The following is a 20686-nucleotide window of genomic DNA, read 5'->3' on the forward strand; positions in this document are numbered from 1 at the left end:
TGAAAATTCAGTTTAATAATTATAAATTTAAAGTACTTCTCTTATACATAAAATAGACTATAAAATAAAATTTAATAAGATATGATCTAATCAAATTTATTTAGAAATATATCAAATGTCAAACTTGACCATGTCATTTTGCTTAGTTTCTTTAGTTACCTATTCTGACATCGGACTCGGGCTTCTTTTAAACTGAGTTTTAATGTGCGTATTGCTATGTGTTTCTTTTTTCTACATTGACTAGAGGTATAGGGGGAGGGTTGAGATCTCACAAAACATGTTTAACCCCGCCGCTTTTTTGCGCCTGTCCGAAGTCAGGAGCCTCTGGCCTTTGTTAGTCTTGTATGTTTTTTAATTTTAGTTCATTTATATGTTTTAGAGTGAGAGGGAAGTGAATCGTAACCCTTGGCTAGCGAAGATGATATTTTTGCTGCATATTCTATATTCTGTCTGTCGTGTGGAGCCTTTGCCTTCTTCGTGATATTACCAATGTGTTTGTTTCTAACATTGATTAGATTTTAATTTCACGAGCAAGATGTCTTTCCTATGGTGGCCGGATGCGGCCATTTCGCGTTTTCGCGTTTTCTCCTGTCACTTTCAAGCGAGACAAGAAATCGGGAAATCGGGAAATCGAGAAATCGAGACATCAAGAAATCGTGAAATCGAGAAATCGAGAAATATAGAAATCGGGAAATTGGGATATCGAGAAATGGAGAAATCGGGAAATCGAGAAATCGAGAAATTGAGAAATCAAGAAAGCGAAAACGAGAAAACGCGAAGGCGAAAACGCGAGCGTTTTTGCTTTCTCGCTTTCTCGATTTCCCGATTTCTCGATTTCGCTTTCTCGATTTCGCTTTCTCGATTTCGCTTTCTCGTTTTCCCGATTTCTCGATTTCGCTTTCTCGATTTCTCGATTTCCCGATTTCCCGATTTCGCTTTCTCGATTTCCCGATTTCTCGATTTCTCGATTTCTCGATTCTCCGATTTCTCTATTTCGCGTTTGCAAAGTGAAAGGAGAAAACGCGAAAACGCGAAATGGCCGCATCCGGCCACCATACTTTCCATCTATGCAGAGTATCAATGTCTTGTTGTAGTTGTTTAACATCTTTTATACCGTTTATATTACGGTACAATAGGGCAAGGCAATTCCACAAAAGGTCTGGCCGTTGAAGATATATTCTGTGAATGTCGTAAACAAAACAAGAAATAAGAGAGGACCCAGAATTGTTCCTGCAGATGGCGATGAGTGTTCCGTAGTGTCTCAAATTGGTCAGCAGTGTAGGAAGCATAAATTAAATTATCTGTTGTTGGGTAGCCAACTATATGTTCTAGTGCTGCAACCTTTAGGACTGACACGATACTCTCATATAACTCCTTAGTTCTTTTACATCTTGCCTTTGATGTTGTTGTTCTCCAAGTCCACGTGCACATCAGGCACGTTTATGTCTCCGCATACCAATATAGTCTTCTTTAGGATATTTATGCTGACATCACGGATTGTATCTCCAAGTGAATTTGCATAATCTTCGTTTGTGTTTGTTGGGCGATATACATATGTTATTATTGGTGATATCTAATGGTTGCTGAATTCAATACTTTACATTTTGTTTTTAATTCTATCTGTTGACGTGTTCTTTATTTGTAAACTGTTTTTTCTCTTTCGTTTTAATTGATCTTGAGTGCTATGTATGGATCTTTTTTCAATAAAATGATAAGAGTCAAATCAAAATCATGTTTTATTCCATTTCTTGCGGGTTTTTTTTTATATCAAAGGTCAAAGGTCAATGTGATTTTCTCTCTCTCTCAAGATATTGATTTTGGAGAAGATCAAAGGTCTTACTTGTTTCTTATTTTGTGTTCTTGGTATTTTTTAAAGCCATAGTTTAAGTTATATATAAAAATAAGGAGGGGAGGTATGATTGCCAATGAGACAACCTATCCACCAAAGTTCAAATAAAGTGGATGTAAGCAATTATAGACAACCGTACGGCCTTCAACAATGAGAAAAACCAATACCGTATAGTCGGCTATAAAAGGCCATATGGAACTATTGACCTTCCATATGTTTTAATGTCTTGTCTATCTCTTGTCATAAAAAGGATGTTTCAATTTCAAATTTTCAATTCGGTTAAGTTTCATGGTTAGAAATTTACATAACCATTGGGTTTGAATTTGGTCGTGTCTTAGGGTTAAATAAGATCAAGTCAATTACTAATCCGCCATTTCGTGATGCCTAATCATCAACCTATTTTATAGGAGGAACACGACTGGTGCAACATTGTGGAGCAGGATCTGCTTACCGTTCCCGGAGCACCAGAGTTTTTTATGCTTTGTTTTGTAAACTGTTATATGTCTTTTGATCGTTTTTTGCCATGCCATTGTCAGTTTGTTTTCGACTTACGAGTTTGAATATCCCTTTGGTATCTTTCGCCTCTCTTTCAGTCCCACTTGCTATAGGAAAAGCATATTGATAGTATATAAAAGGTCGAATAATAGAAAACAAATTTATATTGAGAATAAAAAAGAAATATATAGAGTTCATTACCAAAATCCTAACCAATAATTGGTAATTGTTATATGTTACCAAACTTTCAAAACAATTGTTTGAAACTTTTTGAGTTTACGCTCAAAAAATAAATTTTCACTTTTCTACAACTTTTCAATAAAATAAAATCTGACTGCAAAGTTATAATTCTTGATGATTTCAATATTTGCACTAAAACCAAAATTTTACATTGTAATAATTAGCCAATCCAGTGTTGGAACCCCCCTTTTAGCTTGACAATTAATGCTTTTGCCAGTATGGGATAATATGGTTGGAACCCACCCTTTTTATATGACTTGCATGACTTTGTGTTGGAATCCCCCCCCCTTTTAAAATGTCTGGGTCCGCGCTTGTAAATAAAGCATAATTGCATAATAAAAAAGTTTCATAATTTATAACTGAGACTACTATATATTAGTATAGTAGTCTCAGTTCATAATATCATATGCCATGCAATAGAGAAGTTTTTGCATTATTAGCATGTATAATTGAATTATTTATGTGTTTTTAAAAATCATGCATAACTAATAATGGTCAACTAATCTTGCAATAAAAATGTTTATGGTTCGTATTTTTTATTTATTTTTAATTATTATTTTTGTATTTTTTGTGATTCTATTCATATAAATAGAAATGACCTCTGTGAACCGGTCTCACTAATTAGCGACAAGAAGATTTTATAGCGACAAGAAGCGTCAATTTAAGAAGCGACAAGAAGTACAATTCAGAAAACAAAATTAGCAGCAAGAAAGTTTATATTCTAATAAAAAATATAAATTACTAGAAAAAAAGTCAATACATTATAATTCTTATATGATTTGCATACTAGGGAATACGTTGATATGATTGGTCGAGAAGACATCCGGTAGTTGATCTTGACGTTGTTTATTTTTCGATAGACGACGTTGACCGAACTTCTTTTCGTAACCAATGTAAACAAGATGGCGGCGACAATAACACCGACGTTAACAAAATTTATTTTCTATGCACGTTAATCGTTAAATTAAAAATTAAACACAAAAACATTCGTTTGGATGATAATAAGAGTTTTTGTAGTTTATTTTTAATCAGATAGCAAATTTCATGGAGTACATATTTTTGCGTTAACCAACAAATATATTCGTGCGCCAGGCCTATTCAATGACACAAATATACAACTTAATTACGTGTGATAGAGGTTACGTGTGTGGAAAAATATATTCCTTATCTCCAATTGTAAAGAATTATAAGGATTAAACGCCTTTTTAAAGGAATTTATTGGTGTATAAACTCGACCAAGTCACTCACAAACAAATAAAAGTCCTTTAAAGGAATTTATTGGTGTATAAACTGGACCAAGTCACTCACAAACATATCATAAAAGTCCTTCGGACTTTTATTTGTTTGTGAGTGACTTGGTCGAGTTTATACACCAATAAATTCCTTTAAAAAGGCGTTTAATCCTATAATAGTTGATTATTTTGATGGTTTATAAAGTTTTAAATTTTATATTATAATTAGCACCGATTTTCTGATAAAAATGCAGGTTTTTCTATCATTTGATATATATTAGATATTCGGAAATCAAACGTTTAAGAGAAAAACGTAGTTGAAACGTGAATAAAATTAATATACATCATTTTATTTTGTGTATTGCGGCATCATTATAAGTTAGAGGGTGAGTAAAATCCATAGGAGATTCGGCCTTCGGCTTTACCCCTATGGATTTTACTAACCCTCTATGGATCCGCAGGGGGTCAGTAGTGAACCGTATAACGAATTTATCGCACGCGGGACTTTTCCTGCTGCGTTTTGTAGAAGAAGAAAAAAAAACAATGAAATACAACATCAATAGATGACGTCACCATTACCAGTAGACGTGACATCATGAACCCCATATGAAAACTTACCCCCTACGAATCCATAGGGGTCACCACGTGACGGACTTTTCCTGCCGCGTTTTGTAGAAAAATAAACAATGAAATACAACAACATCAACAGATGACGTCTCCATTAACAGTAGACGTGACGTCATGAACCCCCTATGAAATTTACTAACCCCTTACGGATCCATAGGGGGTCACCACGTGACGGCGTTTAACCAATTAAGGGGGGAGGGGGGTAGGAGGGGTCCTGATCCCGAAATCCCGGGCTTAAAAACATGCGGAATCCCGAGGTCCCGAATTTAAAAAAATTAAAATCCCGACATCCCGAAATTCGAAAAAAAAATTCCCGGATCCCGAAAGGATCAATCCCGAAATCCCGAGCTTAAAAACACATGATTCCGGAGTCCCGATAAAGGTCCTATCCCCCCTCACCAATCACAACGTCATAATTTGCCCGCGGTGCGATAATGAACGATATCTATTTAAGGAATGACTGTAATATTTTTTCTGTCTATGAAGAAATAACATCAAAAATGTGGTGCACACTGAATAACCCGCGTAGCGGGTTATTTTAAAGTGTGCACCACATTTTTTATGTTATTTCGAATAGACAGAAAAAATATTACAGTCATTTCTTATAATTTAATTCTAAATTCCATTTTAAACCGGAGTAAACCATGAAAAATCGTTGATGACGTCACGGTCACATGACAAAATTATGTCTATGAGCTAATAAACAAAACAACGTCAGCCAATCAGAAGACGCGTTACATCCAAAATTAAATTATTAAGGTTTAATGTTGATTGAAGATTAAAAATAATTTTTACAAATGTTTAATTACTGATCATTACTTCACCTATCAGTATAATCTGGGACATAACAGTCCCAGGTATAATCGAGGATTTATATAGATCTAGTAAATAATATGAATCCATGGTATGACGAAAAAATGAAAATCACTTTATTACACATATTTTTTTTTTTCGCTTAATTCGTCTTCTTATCGCTTCTTGACTCTCTTTGTCTCTAATTAGTAAAATAAAGATATTTGTATTTGTCATTGACACCGAATTCTCTAAATAACAAAATCTTCAAAAAAAGTTTCAAGATTTTGTTTTACTTTTTCCGCGGGAATGAAGTATAAACTGGTTGCTTTTTTTAAGACGGATTTCTTCGTTAACTCATTCATATTTTACAGTTTGGAAGGTCCAGTTTACATTGCACACGACACTAAAATCATGATGGTACTGTAGTTTCGTGTGCAATGCATTGTGAACGGACATTTTGTGGAATAAACTGAAAGTGCAAAATAATATAGGTCAGCTTTCAAGCTTTTCTTACAAATTTTACATATGCAATGACCAACTTTGTAGTCTATCATCATTATACGATAAATGCAAATTTGTAGAAGACTGATACTTAATATTACGATGTCTGCGTATCGGTACAGGGCAGAACAAATGTAACATGCAATAGTGGTCAGCATGCAGCAAAATAGCATACGTAATACGTTGTACACGGTGACGCTGTCGTTTCGATCGAAGCATAAAACAGGGGGAACATGCAGTCTGTTCCTCCTTCGTCAGTTTGTACACAATTCTTGTGTCCACGAATATTCTATTAGTAACTCAAAAAACTTGAAATAGCCTTTCAAGACGTCATAATTATTTGGACAAGGGACTCAACCATTTAAATCTGAAAGAGGGGGGTTTCTGATTCCCAATTTGAAGAACAAATATTTTAATCAAAGAGAATGAAAAAAAAAATATTTTGATTGAGAGTTTTTGCCACTAAATTTGATGTTAAGTTCTGAAAAAAGTTTATGATTAAAAAATAACCATTACACCCTTAAACTTTAAATTTATTGGCAAAAACTGTCTTATCCTCGTCTCATGGGTTTTCGTGCTATTAAGAATGCCTTAAAAGTGACGTCATAATTTCCATTGCAAAAGCATTAGTACGAATTAATATGACGTACGAAAACATATATGATCTGACGATAAATTAAGTTTGTCTGCTTAAGGCATAGTTAGTTTTAGATCGTTTCCAACTGGACCAAATTACTACTTTACCTAAAACATGAACAAATTCATGGAGCACAATTTTTTTTACATGTTATTTAACTGGCCTTACTATTTTATGCATAAAATATATAAGGACAAACATTTGGAAGGTGAATGAAAAAACAGTGCAAGTAAAGTCCAACTCACAGTGCGCACTAGACACTCTATTTGCCGCCAACTAAAATCAAAGGACAACAACTGTGTCCCTGGATAATTTCTGGAAGGGTTCATCTGTTACAGTCTGTAGTTCTATAACATTGTTGTATAACCGTATACAATTTCAATATTTAACATGACATTATTAAGCATAACTTAGTTTTTTTCTTACTTGACTTATGAATTTTAAGTATTTTAGAAAAGAAAGAATAAGTCCCGGTATCCATCCATTGACACAAAATCAGTACATGCACAATAAAAATACACAAAAAGCAAAGGCACAGAGCTTTTACTGCTGTTCTTCATCTTAGTGAAGCCTTCAACAGCGAGCAAAAACTCTCACAATACTGCAAGTTTAAGACGGCCCCAAGCACCAGTTTGAGTATTAGGTGAAATTTTTGTTAATAAGGGTCAAAGTTAAAGTTGTTTTTCATATCTTCAAAAAAAAAACTATCGCTTTATAAGTGCATTAAAGGTCCCATAATATTAACAGCAATTGTATGTGTTTTACACCAGCAATACCAAAATTATAATCTTATCTAATATCTATATATACACACATATTTGTAAAAAACATTATTAAAAAATCAAATAAAAAACCATTACCATAGATTAGTTTAGCAACTATAGGTGACTGTTACATGTTGTATGGCCTTCAACACTACTGAAAACTATAGGTCACTGTACATGCTGTATGGCCTTCAACACTGCTGAAAACTATAGGTGACTGTACATGCTGTATGGCCTTCAACACTGCTGAAAACTATAGGTGACTGTACATGCTATATGGCCTTCAACACTGCTGAAAACTATAGGTGACTAAACATGCTGTATGGCCTTCAACACTGCTGAAAACTATAGGTGACTGAACATGGCCTGTATGGCCTTCAACACTGCTGAAAACTATAGGTGACTGAACATGCTGTATGGCCTTCAACACTGCTGAAAAAGGCTCCCACACGACAAAATGTTAAACAATTCAACTACAAAATCAACTTCCTACTAACAAAAAACAAAATAAACCTTGTCTTTTTATTGCAGGTTCGTTTGATAGAAAGGCAGAATGATTCCTACAAAGGGTGATATTGTTTACAGATTTCTGATTTCTACAATGAGAAACAGAATTTAGAGGGAAAATGGCAAGCAGCCATCATTTATTACCCTTAGCAGATTATCTCTATAAACTGTACAAAAGTCAATCTCTATGTGATCTGTCTATTATTACAAAGAATGGTACAACGGTTCTGGCTCACAAACTGGTAGTGGCAGCATTTTCTGATGCAATTAGGGCAGAGGTGGAGAAATGGAAAGATCCTTCCAAGGTCTCCATCGTTGTAGGTAAGATCAAATATACAAAAAATGAAAACAACACTTTATAAATTTCATGCATCCAAAGCACATTTCTGGATTTACCTAATCAGGAATGCTCAATGCCAATTGTTTGAAAGCCAAGGAAGTATATGAACTGTTGAGCTATATGATGACCAAAAAAGAGCTATAAAAATAATAGCCAAATCCATCTATATAAGTCGTAATTGTCTTAGATCTTTTAAGAATTCACCAAACAAGTTCAATACTCATCCATTCACAGAAATAAATCTTGAAAGCACCAGTAAAATTTTGTGTAAATTCTTGAAGAAATATTGATATACTCTGGATTCATTTATTTTTCATGGACATGATGGATAGAGGAATAAATCTACTTTCCTGGATATCTGAATTCATGGTTTTGCCAAAATTTCCATCGTTGTTAACCTATGACCCAAAATCAACGAAAATTGGTACTACGTACCCCTCGAATTAAAAGTGAATCCACACTATAACACTTGAAAATTGTAGAAATTTTAAGGTAATTTGCTGGAATAAATAAAAACACATTTGTGATTGCCTTACCAGAAAACTTGTTTGAATGATTGTTTTTCTTTAAGTCATCAAAAACAGTTTTCTGTTATTTTGATGATCCATACACATGATGCAACAACAAAAACGTCAAGGAACAGGTTAAAAAAATATTATTTTTTTTTAATTTTTAGAAGGATAAAGACAAAGGAATTAATCCCGGTTGATATCCTCCAAGCAATCAATTAGACTTTTTTAGTCAATGTTTCAGATTATGGATGTACCACATCCTGACTTGACTAGTAAGAAGAACCCTTTCGCAAGATACCTGAAGCGCTTTTTTGAATTTACGTTCATGAGTAACAAATATTTGAAAGCAAAGGATGTATAAGAACTGAAACAGTTGAACAGCTATATGACTAAAAAGGACCTAAGATAGTAGCCAAATCCATCTAAGGTCAACTTTGCCTGAGGGTGTTGAAATCTTAGTCATTTTAGTTTTATAATTATTTCTAAATTTATTAACAGACTATTTCAGAAAGGTTTGTTGTAAAATATTATGTCAGTACCTAGTACTGACTACTTAAAAGAGGGACGAAAGATACCAGAGGGACAGTCAAACTCATAGATCGAAAACAAACTGACAACGCCATGGCCAAAAATAAAAAGACAAACAGACAAATAATAGTACAGATGACACAACATAAAAGTACAGGTAGTTAATTGCGTTTGAAAATTCTATATACTGTATAAATGTTTCATACTTAAAAAGTTAATTTTTTTAACAGATTGTGAAACTGCAGTTTTAAAGGAAATTTTAGATTTTGTGTATATCGGCAGCTGTCATCTCCATAAAGAGTTGTTTCCCCTGCTACAGCATGCTAGTCATAGTTTACAAATACCATCACTACAAAAATATTTAAAAGAGAAAGGGCCTATCTCAAGAAGGTCATTACGAAAAAGTCAGTCAGAGGCAAAACAGGAAAGGGAGGTAACTAAGGCTATACCAAATGGTGAAAATTTGAGATGTAGAAGAAATAAAAAAAAAAATAAAGCATATGACCATGAAAATTTTGAATGGTCTGCTGATGTAGGGGAACATGATGATGATTGGGTACCAGGTGATGATGATTTGGTACCAGGTGATGATATTCCAACTGTTGATGAGGATGAAGATAATGATGGTGATGCATTATGGGAAGATGGAATGGGAGTTAGTAATGAGCCTTGGACCAGCATGAGAAAGGGTAAATTTAGGAAACCAGACAAATCAATCAAACAGGCTTATGTGAGGTTAGAAAGAATCGATGCTTCTGTAAAAAACACAATTCTTAACAACTCCTTAAGGAATACAGTCCTAAACAATACCTTTAGGAATGCAGTCGTAAACAATGGTTTAGGGCATAAGGTAAAAAAATCCTTGATTCCAGTGAAAGAGAGAAGGAATAGATATACAAGGGAAAATTTAACAAACCTTGCAAAGAAGAAACAAACTAGAAATAAAAAACGTCATCCACTGATGATTCATTCAAAACATTCAATTGAAAAAATTAAACATTCCATGAACAATCTGAAGAAGAAGAGTCCTGCAAAATTGCTAGCTTGTAAACTTGAGAAACTATATGAAAAACACCATAAAGATATACAGGTCAAAACAGAAGGATATTCTTGTAAAATCTGTAACATTTGGCATAAAAATATCTCTCATATCAAATTCCACATTAATGTGAAACACAGAAACATACAACCTAGAAAAAGGAAATCTACAAACATGACAAAAAGGAAATGTTCATTTGAAGAAAGAAAGAAAAAAATTGAGAGAATTAAACAAAAAATTCTGAAATGTGAATGCTTCAGATGTGACAGAACTTACAAATTGGTGCGTGGATTAGCTACCCATCTAGTGCAAAAGCACAAAATTTCTTTTGAAAGAGCTCAGAAATTGACCGGCTATCCAAAATATTTTAAATACCAGAATTCAATAGCCCAGACATGTGATGAATGTAAGATGGAATTTAATACTTTAAATGACTTTAGAGCACATTGTCGCATAGTTCACAAGAAAAAACGTTTAGCACCTGATATTCCATGTACAGTCAAAAAATGTTCCCAAAAATTTCTAATAATGGGAAAATTGAAAGAACATTTAGTTAAATTTCACAAACAAAAGAATGTCAGTGTAAACTGTAGGCAAGGCAGTGTCAGGGAATCATCAAGAGTTGACAAACATGACAAACATGACATAACAACACGGCTACAGAAACAGAGAAGCCTCCTAAAAGATTTATCTGTGTCCAGTAAAGAAAAACGAGTCGAAAGGAAAAAAGAAGAAAGATTTATAAAAGAAATTAATAAACTATCTGAAATCACTGAAAGTCAAAGTTCATCGTATAAGAGGAAGAAAATCAAGTACAATGTTATATTGCCATCAAAGAAATACAGGTGTAATAGATGTCCCAAGTCGTCAGTCTGTAGAAATAAGTTAATACATAAAAATCATAGAGAAATAAGACACAAGAAAATATTTGTTTCAAAATGTTTTGAAAGCCAACTAGTTCTGAAGAAACATATTTGTCAGAGTTTTTCAAATGTAAAGTTTGTAAACAAAGCTTCAAATAACTTGACACCTAAGTCGAAAGAAGATGTCTCCCAAAAGACTAATGCAACCCATATTGGTGTTGCAAGAAGGGAATCAAATGTTTTAGTACGGGAAGAAATGCCTGCTGAAGTTGAAGGTTTTAGACATTCCATAACAAATGAACACAATTCTGTTGAATTGTTATCATTCCAGACGCCAAATATTACCGGTCAAATTGGCGGGCATTTATCACTGCTGCAAGATTCAGCCTTAAGTGGACAAAATGGGTTATTTGAAACCAGCAAAAGTGACTTTCCTGGATCCTTGCTGAATCAGAGTAATGGAAAACAGAAAAGGTGCAAAAGAAACCGGATTACTTGTTTGAAATGTGGATTATCTTTTCAATACTACAGCAGTGCTTCCTTGCACTTTAAGAGAAAACACCAGAAACATCACCTGGGACAGAGAACTATCTTCTGTAGTCTTAAAAAACATGTAAATTTACGCAGTGTTTTATTTTCCAGAAAATCATTCTTGAAAACAAGTACATTCCAGTTACAATTTGCTGAAGAAAGGGCAACAACTTGCGAAATATGTGAAAAAACATTTTCTCATGTTAGCAGTTTAGCCCGTCATTTGCAAAATACCCATTGTCATACTTTTGAACAGACACGAAAAACTACTGGTTACCCATGCAAAGTTGTCAAGAAAAAAGAGGATATAACTTGTATAGATTGTAAGAAAACTTTTACCAATCTTCGTAACCTAGCAACTCATCTACAAAATGTTCATAAATATACATTTGAACAGGCAAGGGAGGCAACTGGTTATCCATCTTTTACCAGAGTTTCAGAAACATGCAAGAAGAAGATAACAAAATGTGAGAAATGTTCTGAGATATTTCCAACAATGAAAAATTTCAAAGCTCATGAACTTGTTGTACATGGTATACCCTGTAAATTCTGTGGCGAGAAGTTTATTCACCTAGTTTCGCTGAAGAAGCATGGGGTACGAGAACATCCAGAAAATTTTGATGACTTTGAAGAGATGAAGGCTACAACTAATGCCTGGATTATTGATGAAGAGGAGAATGAAAATACAGCAGATGATATTTACAAATGTGACAATTGTGATTTTTCAACAAGAAAATTAAATCTTTTGACAGTACATGTTATGGAATTGCATCCACAAGTCCAGCATCATTGTCCTGTATGTGGCTATTCATTCCGTAGTCAATACTCTGTTGATTTACATATGTCCAAACACCATGGTGAAGCAGAGAAGAAGAAACCTGTCTGTATATTTTGTAGTAAGAAGTTTCTGAGAAAAAGATTTTTGAGAATACATCAGTTCAAGGCTCATGGGATTCTTCACCCAGATGTTAAGGTATTTACTTTATATATAAAATATGAGGGTCTGGATAGGGTTAACAGAATAGAGAATATTGGGCCAATACTACAGAAAAATGGCCCCAAAAATAGGAATAGAGAAAAATATGCCAAAAAAGTAGAGAATAGAGAATAATGAGGTGATAAAATATAAAGAATAGAGAAGAATGGGCGAAACATATAAAGAATAGCGAAAAATTACCTTAAAATTTAAAAATACGGAAAGGAAAAACCCCATCCAGACCCTCAAATATTGATATTTATACAGGTTTATAATATCACAGAAATATCAGTTATATTCTGATGTCAGAAGAGAAAATGTCTGACTCCACTGAGCAAAAGTGATTGTTGTATGTATCAATATGCCAAAGAGAGGCAATAATACCAAAGGGATATTCAAACTCATAAGTGGATAAGACATACTGACAACGCAAGTGAAAAAAAAACCGACCAAAAGACAAACAAAAGTCTACATAACACAACATAGAAAACTAAAGACTGAGCAGAAGTAAACCCTTCTAAAAAACACGGGTGGTCTTATTTGCTCCTGAAGGGTACGCAAATCCTGCTCCACATGTGGCCTCTATTGCGTTGCAAATGTAAGTACAAATTCGGTGTCAAGTTAAGCAAAATGTAAAATCTGGTGATGCAGACCAAATAACAATAAGGTTTGTTGCTTTGATTCTTCGATTCTTCATAAAAATAGGTTCTTTTTAGTTCACCTGGCCCAAAGGGCCAAGTGAGCTTTTCTCATCACTTGGCGTCCGTTGTCCGTCGTCCTGCGTCCGTAAACTTTTACAAAAATCTTCTCCTCTGAAACTACTGGGCCAAATTTAACCAAACTTGGCCACAATCATCATTAGGGTATCTAGTTTAAAAAATGTGTCCGGTGAACCGGCCAACCAACCAAGATGGCCGCCATGGCTAAAAATAGAACATAGGGGTAAAATGTAGATTTTGGCTTATATCTCTGAAACCAAAGCATTGAGAGGAAATCTGACATGGGATAAAATTGTTTATTAGGTCAAGATCTATCTGCCTTGAAATTTTCAGATGAATCGGACAACCTGTTGTTGGGTTGCTGCCCCTGAATTGGTAATTTTAAGGAAATTTTGCTGTTTTTGGTTATCATCTTGAATATTATTTTAGATAGAGATAAACTGTAAACAGCAATAATGTTCAGCAAAGTAAGATCTACAAATAAGTCAACTTGACCAAAATGGTCAGTTGACCCCTAAAGGAGTTATTGCCCTTTTATAGTCAACTTTTAACAATTTTTCGTAAATTTTTATCTTTTACAAAAATCTTCTCTGAAACTACTAAGATGAATTTAACCAAAGTTGTAAACAATCATCATTAGGGTATGTAGTTTAAAATTGTGTCTGACATGGCTAATAATAGTACATAGGGTAAAATGCAGTTTTTGGCTCATATATCTAAACCATTTCGAGCAAATCTTTCAAAAACAAAATTGTTCATAAGGTCAAGATCTATCTGCCCATAAATTTTCAGACCATTCAGGCAACCTGTTGTTTGGTTGCTGCCCCTGAATTAGTAATTTTTAGAAATTTTTTCAGCTTTTGGTTATTATCTTGAATATTATTATAGATAGATATAAACTGTAAACAGCAATAATGTACAGCAAAGTAAGAGCTACAAATAAGTCAACATGACCAAAATGGTCAATTGACCCCCTTAAGGAGTTATTGCCCTTTATAATCAATTTTTATACGACCAAAAAAAAAAATTTTGTGGTCGTATATTGGTATGACGTTGGCGTCGTAGTCATCGTAGTCATTGTCGTCGTCGTCGTCCGAAGACACATTGGTTTTTGCACTCTAACTTTAGTTTAAGTGAATGGATCTCTATGAAATTTTACCACAAGGTTCAATACCACAAAAGGAAGGTTGGGATTGATTTTGGGGGTTATGGTACCAACAGTAAAGGAATTAGGGGCCAAAAAGGGGCAAAAAAATAAGCATTTTTGTAACTTCCAGACATAACTTGTGTGTTAGTGTATGGATCTCTCTGACATTGTACCACAAGGTTCCATATCACAAAAGGAATGCTGGGATTGATTTTGGGGGTAATTGCCTCAAAATTTTAGGAATTAGGGGCCAAAAAAGGGGCAAAAAACAAGCATTTTTCTAGTTTCATGACAATAACTTGTGTGTAAGTGAATGGATCTTTCTGAAATTGTACTACAAGGTTCCATATCACAAAGGGAAAGCTGGAATTGAGTTTGGGGGTAATTGCCGAAACGTTTAGGAATTGGGGGCCAAAAAGGGGCCAAAAATAAGCATTTTTCTAGTTTCCATCAATAACTTGTGTTCAAGTGTATGGATCTCTCTGAAATTGTACTGCAAGGTACCATACCACAAAGGGAAGGCTTGGGTTGATGATGGGGGTAATTGCCTCAATATTTTAGGAATTAGGGGCCAAAAAGGGGCAAAAAACAAGCATTTTTCTAGTTTCAGGACAATAACTTGTGTGTAAGTGTATGGATCTCTCTGAAATTGTACTGCAAGGTACCATACCACAAAGGGAAGGCTGGGATTGATGATGGGGGTAATTGTCTCCATATTTTAGGAATTTGGGGCCAAAAAGGGGCCAAAAAACACATTTTTCTAGTTTCCAGACAATAACTTGTGTTCAAGTGTATGGATCTCTCTGAAATTGTACTGCAAGGTACCATACCACAAAGGGAAGGCTGGGATTTAGTTTGGGGGTGATGAATCATAAGGGGGTTCAAAAAATTTGGGGGGGGGGTTCCTTTTTTTTCTTTTTTTCCTTTTTTTTTTCTTTTAAAATTTTCCATTTTAAGTTGGTTATTTCTGATTTATATTTAAAAGCAAATAATAATGATATGGTAGGAGATACACACCAAACAGGATGTGTAAATTATTATATAATAAGTATTGTGCAATAGCAAGAAATTTTCAATTGCACAGTATTGCACAATAGCAAGAAATCTTCAATTGCACAGTATTGCGCAATAGCAAGAAATATTCAATTGCACAGTATTGCGCAATAGCAAGAAATATCCAATAGCACAATATTGCGCGATAGCAAGAAATTGTCAATTGTACTGTATTGCGCAATAGCAAGAAATATTTAATTGCACAGTATTGTGCAAAAGAAGATACTTCGTATAAATTGCTTATTTCTTAACCAATTTCAATGGGGTTTTATTCTTGAATTCTTGGGGTTCTTTAATAAGCTGAATCTAACCATGTATTTAGTTTTTGGATTTTGGGCCCCCGTTTTTAAATTGGTCCACATTGAGGTCCAAAGGGTCCAAAATTAAACGTTGTTTGATTTCATCAAAAATTGAATTATTGGGGTTCTTTGATTATGATGCTGAATCTAACCGTGTATTTAGATTCTTAATTTTTGGTTCCGTTTTCAAATTGGTCTACATTAAGGTCCAAAGGGTCCAAAATTAAACTTAGTTTGATTTTAACAAAAATTGAATTCTTAGGGTTCTTTGATATGCTGAATCTAAACATATATTTAGATTTTTGATTATGGGCCCAGTTTTAAAGTTGGTCCAAATCGGGGTCCAAAATTAAACTTTGTTTGATTTCAACAAAAATTGAATATATGGGGTTCTTTGATATGCTGAATCCAACCATGTACTGTATTAAGATTTTTGATTTTTGGGCCCCGTTATCAACTTTGTCCACATTGAGGTCAAAAGGGTCCAAAATTAAACTTTGTTTGATTTCATCAAAAATTGAATTCTTGGGGTTCTTTGATATGCTGAATCTAACCATGTATTTAGATTTTGGATATTGGACCATAATAGGTGAATGTCCAATTTAAAATTTTTAAGTTCTTAGACCACATTCATTCTGTGTCAGAAACCTATGCTGTGTCAAATATTTAATCACAATCCAAATGCAAAGCTGTATCAAGCTTGAATTTTGTGTCCATACTTACCCCAACTGTTCAGGGTTTGACCTCTGCGGTCGTATCAAGCTGCGCCCTGCGGAGCATTTTATTAACAATTTTCATAAATTTTGTGATTTTTTACAAAATAATTTCCACTGAAACTACTGGGCCAAGTTCATTATAGACAGACATAATTGTAAGCATCAAGGATGGTCAGTAAAGTAAGATCTACAAACACATCACCATCACCAAAACACAATTTTGTCATGAATCCATCTTAGTCCTTTGTTTAATATGCACATAGACCAAGGTGAGCGACACAGGCTCTTTAGAGCCTCTAGTTTCATTTTTTAGCAATACAAATGTGATGTTGATGGCTGCAATAAAATAGCTTATACAGCAACAGAACTTCGACAACATAAGAGAAACCATACTGCAGAAAAGAGATTTTCTTGTCAGCAATGTGACTTCATTTGTGCTCATAGACAGTAAGTTTTCTTTTTAGTATTGTGACTGTGTGTCACTCTGTCTTAGTGGGTCCAAAAGAAATGGTTTCCGGATGATATTTTGAATATCTCTTGCTTGATTGGTATGATACTTAAACAGTTAGAAGATATATGAATGGGGAATAAGCGAATTGATTAAGGGGTTAATAAGTCAAAGTTCAAGATCACTTACCAAAATAACAAAAATTGATTTGAGGTCAATAGGTTAAAGATAAAGGTCACTGTTACTAAAAATAGAAAAAAATCTGGAAAATGGTTTCTTGATTGTAACTGAAGTTTCCTTTGATTGATTAGAATGAAACTTATACAGATTGAAAATTTAGTGAAGGGGAAGAAGCCTATTGATTTTGGCGTCAATATGGTCAAGGTCATTGTTACTAGAAATTGTTTTTTTTTAAAGTTGGTTTTGGGATTGTATCCCACATTTAATTGTAACACATTTAATAAGGTAAAAAATTAGCAATAATACTAAGAACATGTTTATTTGTCCCTCAAAGAATATTAGTATTGTAACCCTTGAAATGAAAAGAAGTTCTCTCAATAGAATATAAATGTGCAGTTATGGAATCAGTAGTTGGCTTTTTACTTGTTAATACATGCTAGGAGAATACATTTTAAGTTAAAGCCAGCATAATGTAAGAGTTCTTTTATTATTGTGGTAGGTGCCTTCTATAATACAGAAAACCCAGTTTGATATCAATTTGACAGCTCATTCCTTATTCAGTCTCTAATTGAGACATGTTAGCAGCACACATTTACAGTTAAAGCCAGTGTTTTGTAAGAGTTGTTTTACTATTTTTCAGTCTCTAATTGAGACATGTTAGCAGCACACATTTACAGTTAAAGCCAGTGTTTTGTAAGAGTTGTTTTACTATTTTTCAGTCTCTAATTGAGACATGTTAGCAGCACACATTTACAGTTAAAGCCAGCGTTGTGTAAGAGTTGTTTTACTATTTTTCAGTCGTTTATTGAGACATGTTAGGAGTGTACATTTACAGTTAAAGCCAGCGTTGTGTAAGAGTTGTTTTACTATTTTTCAGTCGTTTATTGAGACATGTTAGGAGTGTACGTTTACAGTTAAAGCCAGCGTTGTGTCAGAGTTCTTTTACTATTTTTCAGTCGTTTATTAAGACATGTTAGGAGTGTACATTTGCAGTTAAAGCCAGCGTTATGCGAGAGCTGTGGGAAGTCCTTCACAACAGAACAACACATGAAGGAGCACATCAGACGTTACCATACCAACGATTACTATGAGTTACAATGTGATTATTGTTCATTCCAGTGCGGTGTTAAAAATCAACTTCAGAGTAAGTATAGATTTTAAAATTGTAAAGTTTCTTAATAATATAACTAATAAATGTGCTATTCTTCATGATATAGAAAATTCAGATCACAGTTGCAGTATTGGAAAAACATTGAAATTCAGAAATTTTGGCATGCGTTTATCATTTCAATTTTTGAAGAATGAAAAAAAGGTGAGATTGATCATTGAAAATTCGGTAAATAATGCATTTAAAATTTAAAATGTGATTCTTATTCAGTAGAGGGGGCCTCGGTGGCCGAGTGGTCTAAGTAGTTACTACTGTAATCACTAGCCAGTCAACACTGAGGTTGTGAGTTTGAACCCTGCTCGTGCGGGTGCACTCGACTGCAATCTTAATTGACTAGGATTGTCAGTTTTCCTATCGAAGGCCGGTAGTTTTCTCCGGGCACTCCAGCTTTCTCCACCAATAAAATCTGGCCGCCACGAAATAGCCCAAAAGCGGTGCTTAAAAGTGGCATTAAAACGCCAAAAATCAAATCATTATTCAGTAGAAATTTCGCTGTGATAAAAGCACATTGCAAAAATTCTGAATTTAGAGTAAATTATAATTAGAATACCAACAGATGAATTTTAAAAAACTAGATGTGAGACCCTTATGACACAAATACCCAACCGGCAGCAATATGGCAAAATGTGGTATGAGTGCCAATAAGATAACTCTACATCCAAGTCACAATGTGTAAAAAGTAAACAATTATAGGTCAAAGTACGGCCTGGAAAAAGTCTGGAAATGACAATTTTCATAAAACTATTGAAGTCTAAGGGCTGTATTTCTTTTTTATTTCTGAATTGATAAAATTAACATTGTACCTTTATAAAAAATACTTAAAATCTGTTAATAAATCAATATTTATTTTTTTTTAGCACATGTATGGCACCAACATAATATGAAGATGGCAGGTGACTGTCGCCAATATTACCAGTGTGATCGATGTCCATACCAAACTCCACTTAAATGTAAATTTAACAATCATATGAATGGTCACAATAACATCAGGAACTATGTCTGTGATCAATGTGATTCTAAGTTTGTTACCTCCAGTACGTTACGAACACATAAACAATGGAAACATTCGTCAAAGGAGGAAGACAAAATCTGTAGCCATTGTGGTTATAAAACTAAAACTAGCAACAAATTGAACGAGCATATAAGAGTTCAGCATCAGTTAAAAGGAGTTAAGCCTTACCATTGTACATACTGTGACTTTAAATGTGCCACCGGTGGCAACTGCCGCAAACACATCATGGCTAAGCATAAAGATCTTCCTGTCCGTTATACATGCGACACAGAATATCTGGAATTTGCCAGAATGGCAAGGAAGGAAGGCAACACTAACCCATTGATTGTCCATACTGCCAATGTTACAGACAATCAGATTGCACAAAGTCCAGCAACGTTTACACAGATAGTACCCAATTTTGAACAGCTACCACCAGCTGATCATTTAATGTTTGACCCTGTTCGATTTGAAAAACTTTAAATTTGTTGTTTGATAAATGAGATTTAGAAGAAATTTCATTATTTAATAAGTAAACTTGTTATTTTGGACTTATGGATGTAATTTGTCTAAAGTAATGAATTAAATGCTAACTTTTCAAGAATTGTTTCCTTTATCATATAGAAATAAGAAGATGTGGTATGATTGCCACTGAGACAACTCTCCACAAGAGACCAAATGACACAGAAATTAACAATTATAGGGCACCGTTTTACTATTTATTTTCCAAATTTTCTTAAGGTAGTTTTAATTAGTTGGAGACTGTGTTAACAAGAAGATTTGAAAATGTAAAAAAATGTGTTTCCTTTTACAATGTGAAGCAGCATTGAAAATTAGGATGGGATCAATTGATTGATAACGGGTTTAATTCTACCTTATGTAATAATGTTGTATTATGATTGGATGAGAGAAATGGTATTTTTCACAAATTTTCTAGATATTGAGATTTTCTTTTCTCTGCTATGTATTTGTCATTAGGGAATTCCATGTGCCGTGGTAGTTACTAGCAAATACCACAGCAGATGGGAAATACCATGTGTAAAAGTAACGCTATGTCTGAAGACCTCTAGACTTTTTGTTGAGATGGATACAAAGAACATTCGGTGGAATTAAACAACTATATCATGCTTAAAAGGGGTATTTGCCTAACAGCATTGGAAATTTGTTAACCTCTCAGCTGGTATTTTTGGAAAATACCCCTTGTAAGCATGATTTATTTGTATAAAATTTTTATTTAAAAAAAAAATTCATTTAAGTGTAATTTGTTATAAAAAATTTCATACGGTCTCCCTGTCCAATCTAATTTTCCCTGTTAGCTCTTGATGTTGTTTTTGTTTTAGTATTCACAGTAATATTGGATATATGAGTTGTTGTTTCATTGATGTTCAGTTTTTGTGCACTTCTGCAACTCTCTTTTTATTTATAATACTTTTCTAATAGTCCAAATATGTAAACATATGATCATGATGAAAGAAACCTAAGATATGAATTTTAAATCAAGTGCATTGCATATCATTTTATAGGTGCAA

At 34.0% G+C, this 20686-nt stretch overlaps 1 protein-coding gene across 2 annotated transcripts; it reads left to right on the forward strand.

Annotated features, from left to right (window-relative positions):
* Positions 1 to 5642: 5642 nt before the first annotated feature.
* On the forward strand, positions 5643 to 19761 carry LOC127722991 (zinc finger protein 91-like). 2 transcript variants are annotated; one of them, XM_052229404.1, is made up of 6 exons: positions 5643 to 5729; positions 7672 to 7968; positions 9258 to 12433; positions 16684 to 16817; positions 17955 to 18142; positions 19024 to 19761. In XM_052229404.1, the coding sequence occupies exons 2-6, from the start codon at positions 7767 to 7769 to the stop codon at positions 19638 to 19640; spliced, it is 4317 nt and encodes a 1438-aa protein (XP_052085364.1). In that variant the 5' UTR covers positions 5643 to 5729; positions 7672 to 7766; the 3' UTR covers positions 19641 to 19761. The 2 variants fall into 2 exon arrangements, with proteins under 2 accessions (XP_052085364.1, XP_052085365.1); XM_052229405.1 differs by lacking the exons at positions 17955 to 18142; positions 19024 to 19761 and adding an exon at positions 17797 to 17911.
* Positions 19762 to 20686: the final 925 nt, after the last annotated feature.

The sequence above is a fragment of the Mytilus californianus genome, unplaced genomic scaffold (genome assembly GCF_021869535.1).
Source record: "Mytilus californianus isolate M0D057914Y unplaced genomic scaffold, xbMytCali1.0.p SCAF_13, whole genome shotgun sequence".
Lineage (NCBI taxonomy): Eukaryota > Metazoa > Mollusca > Bivalvia > Mytilida > Mytilidae > Mytilus > Mytilus californianus.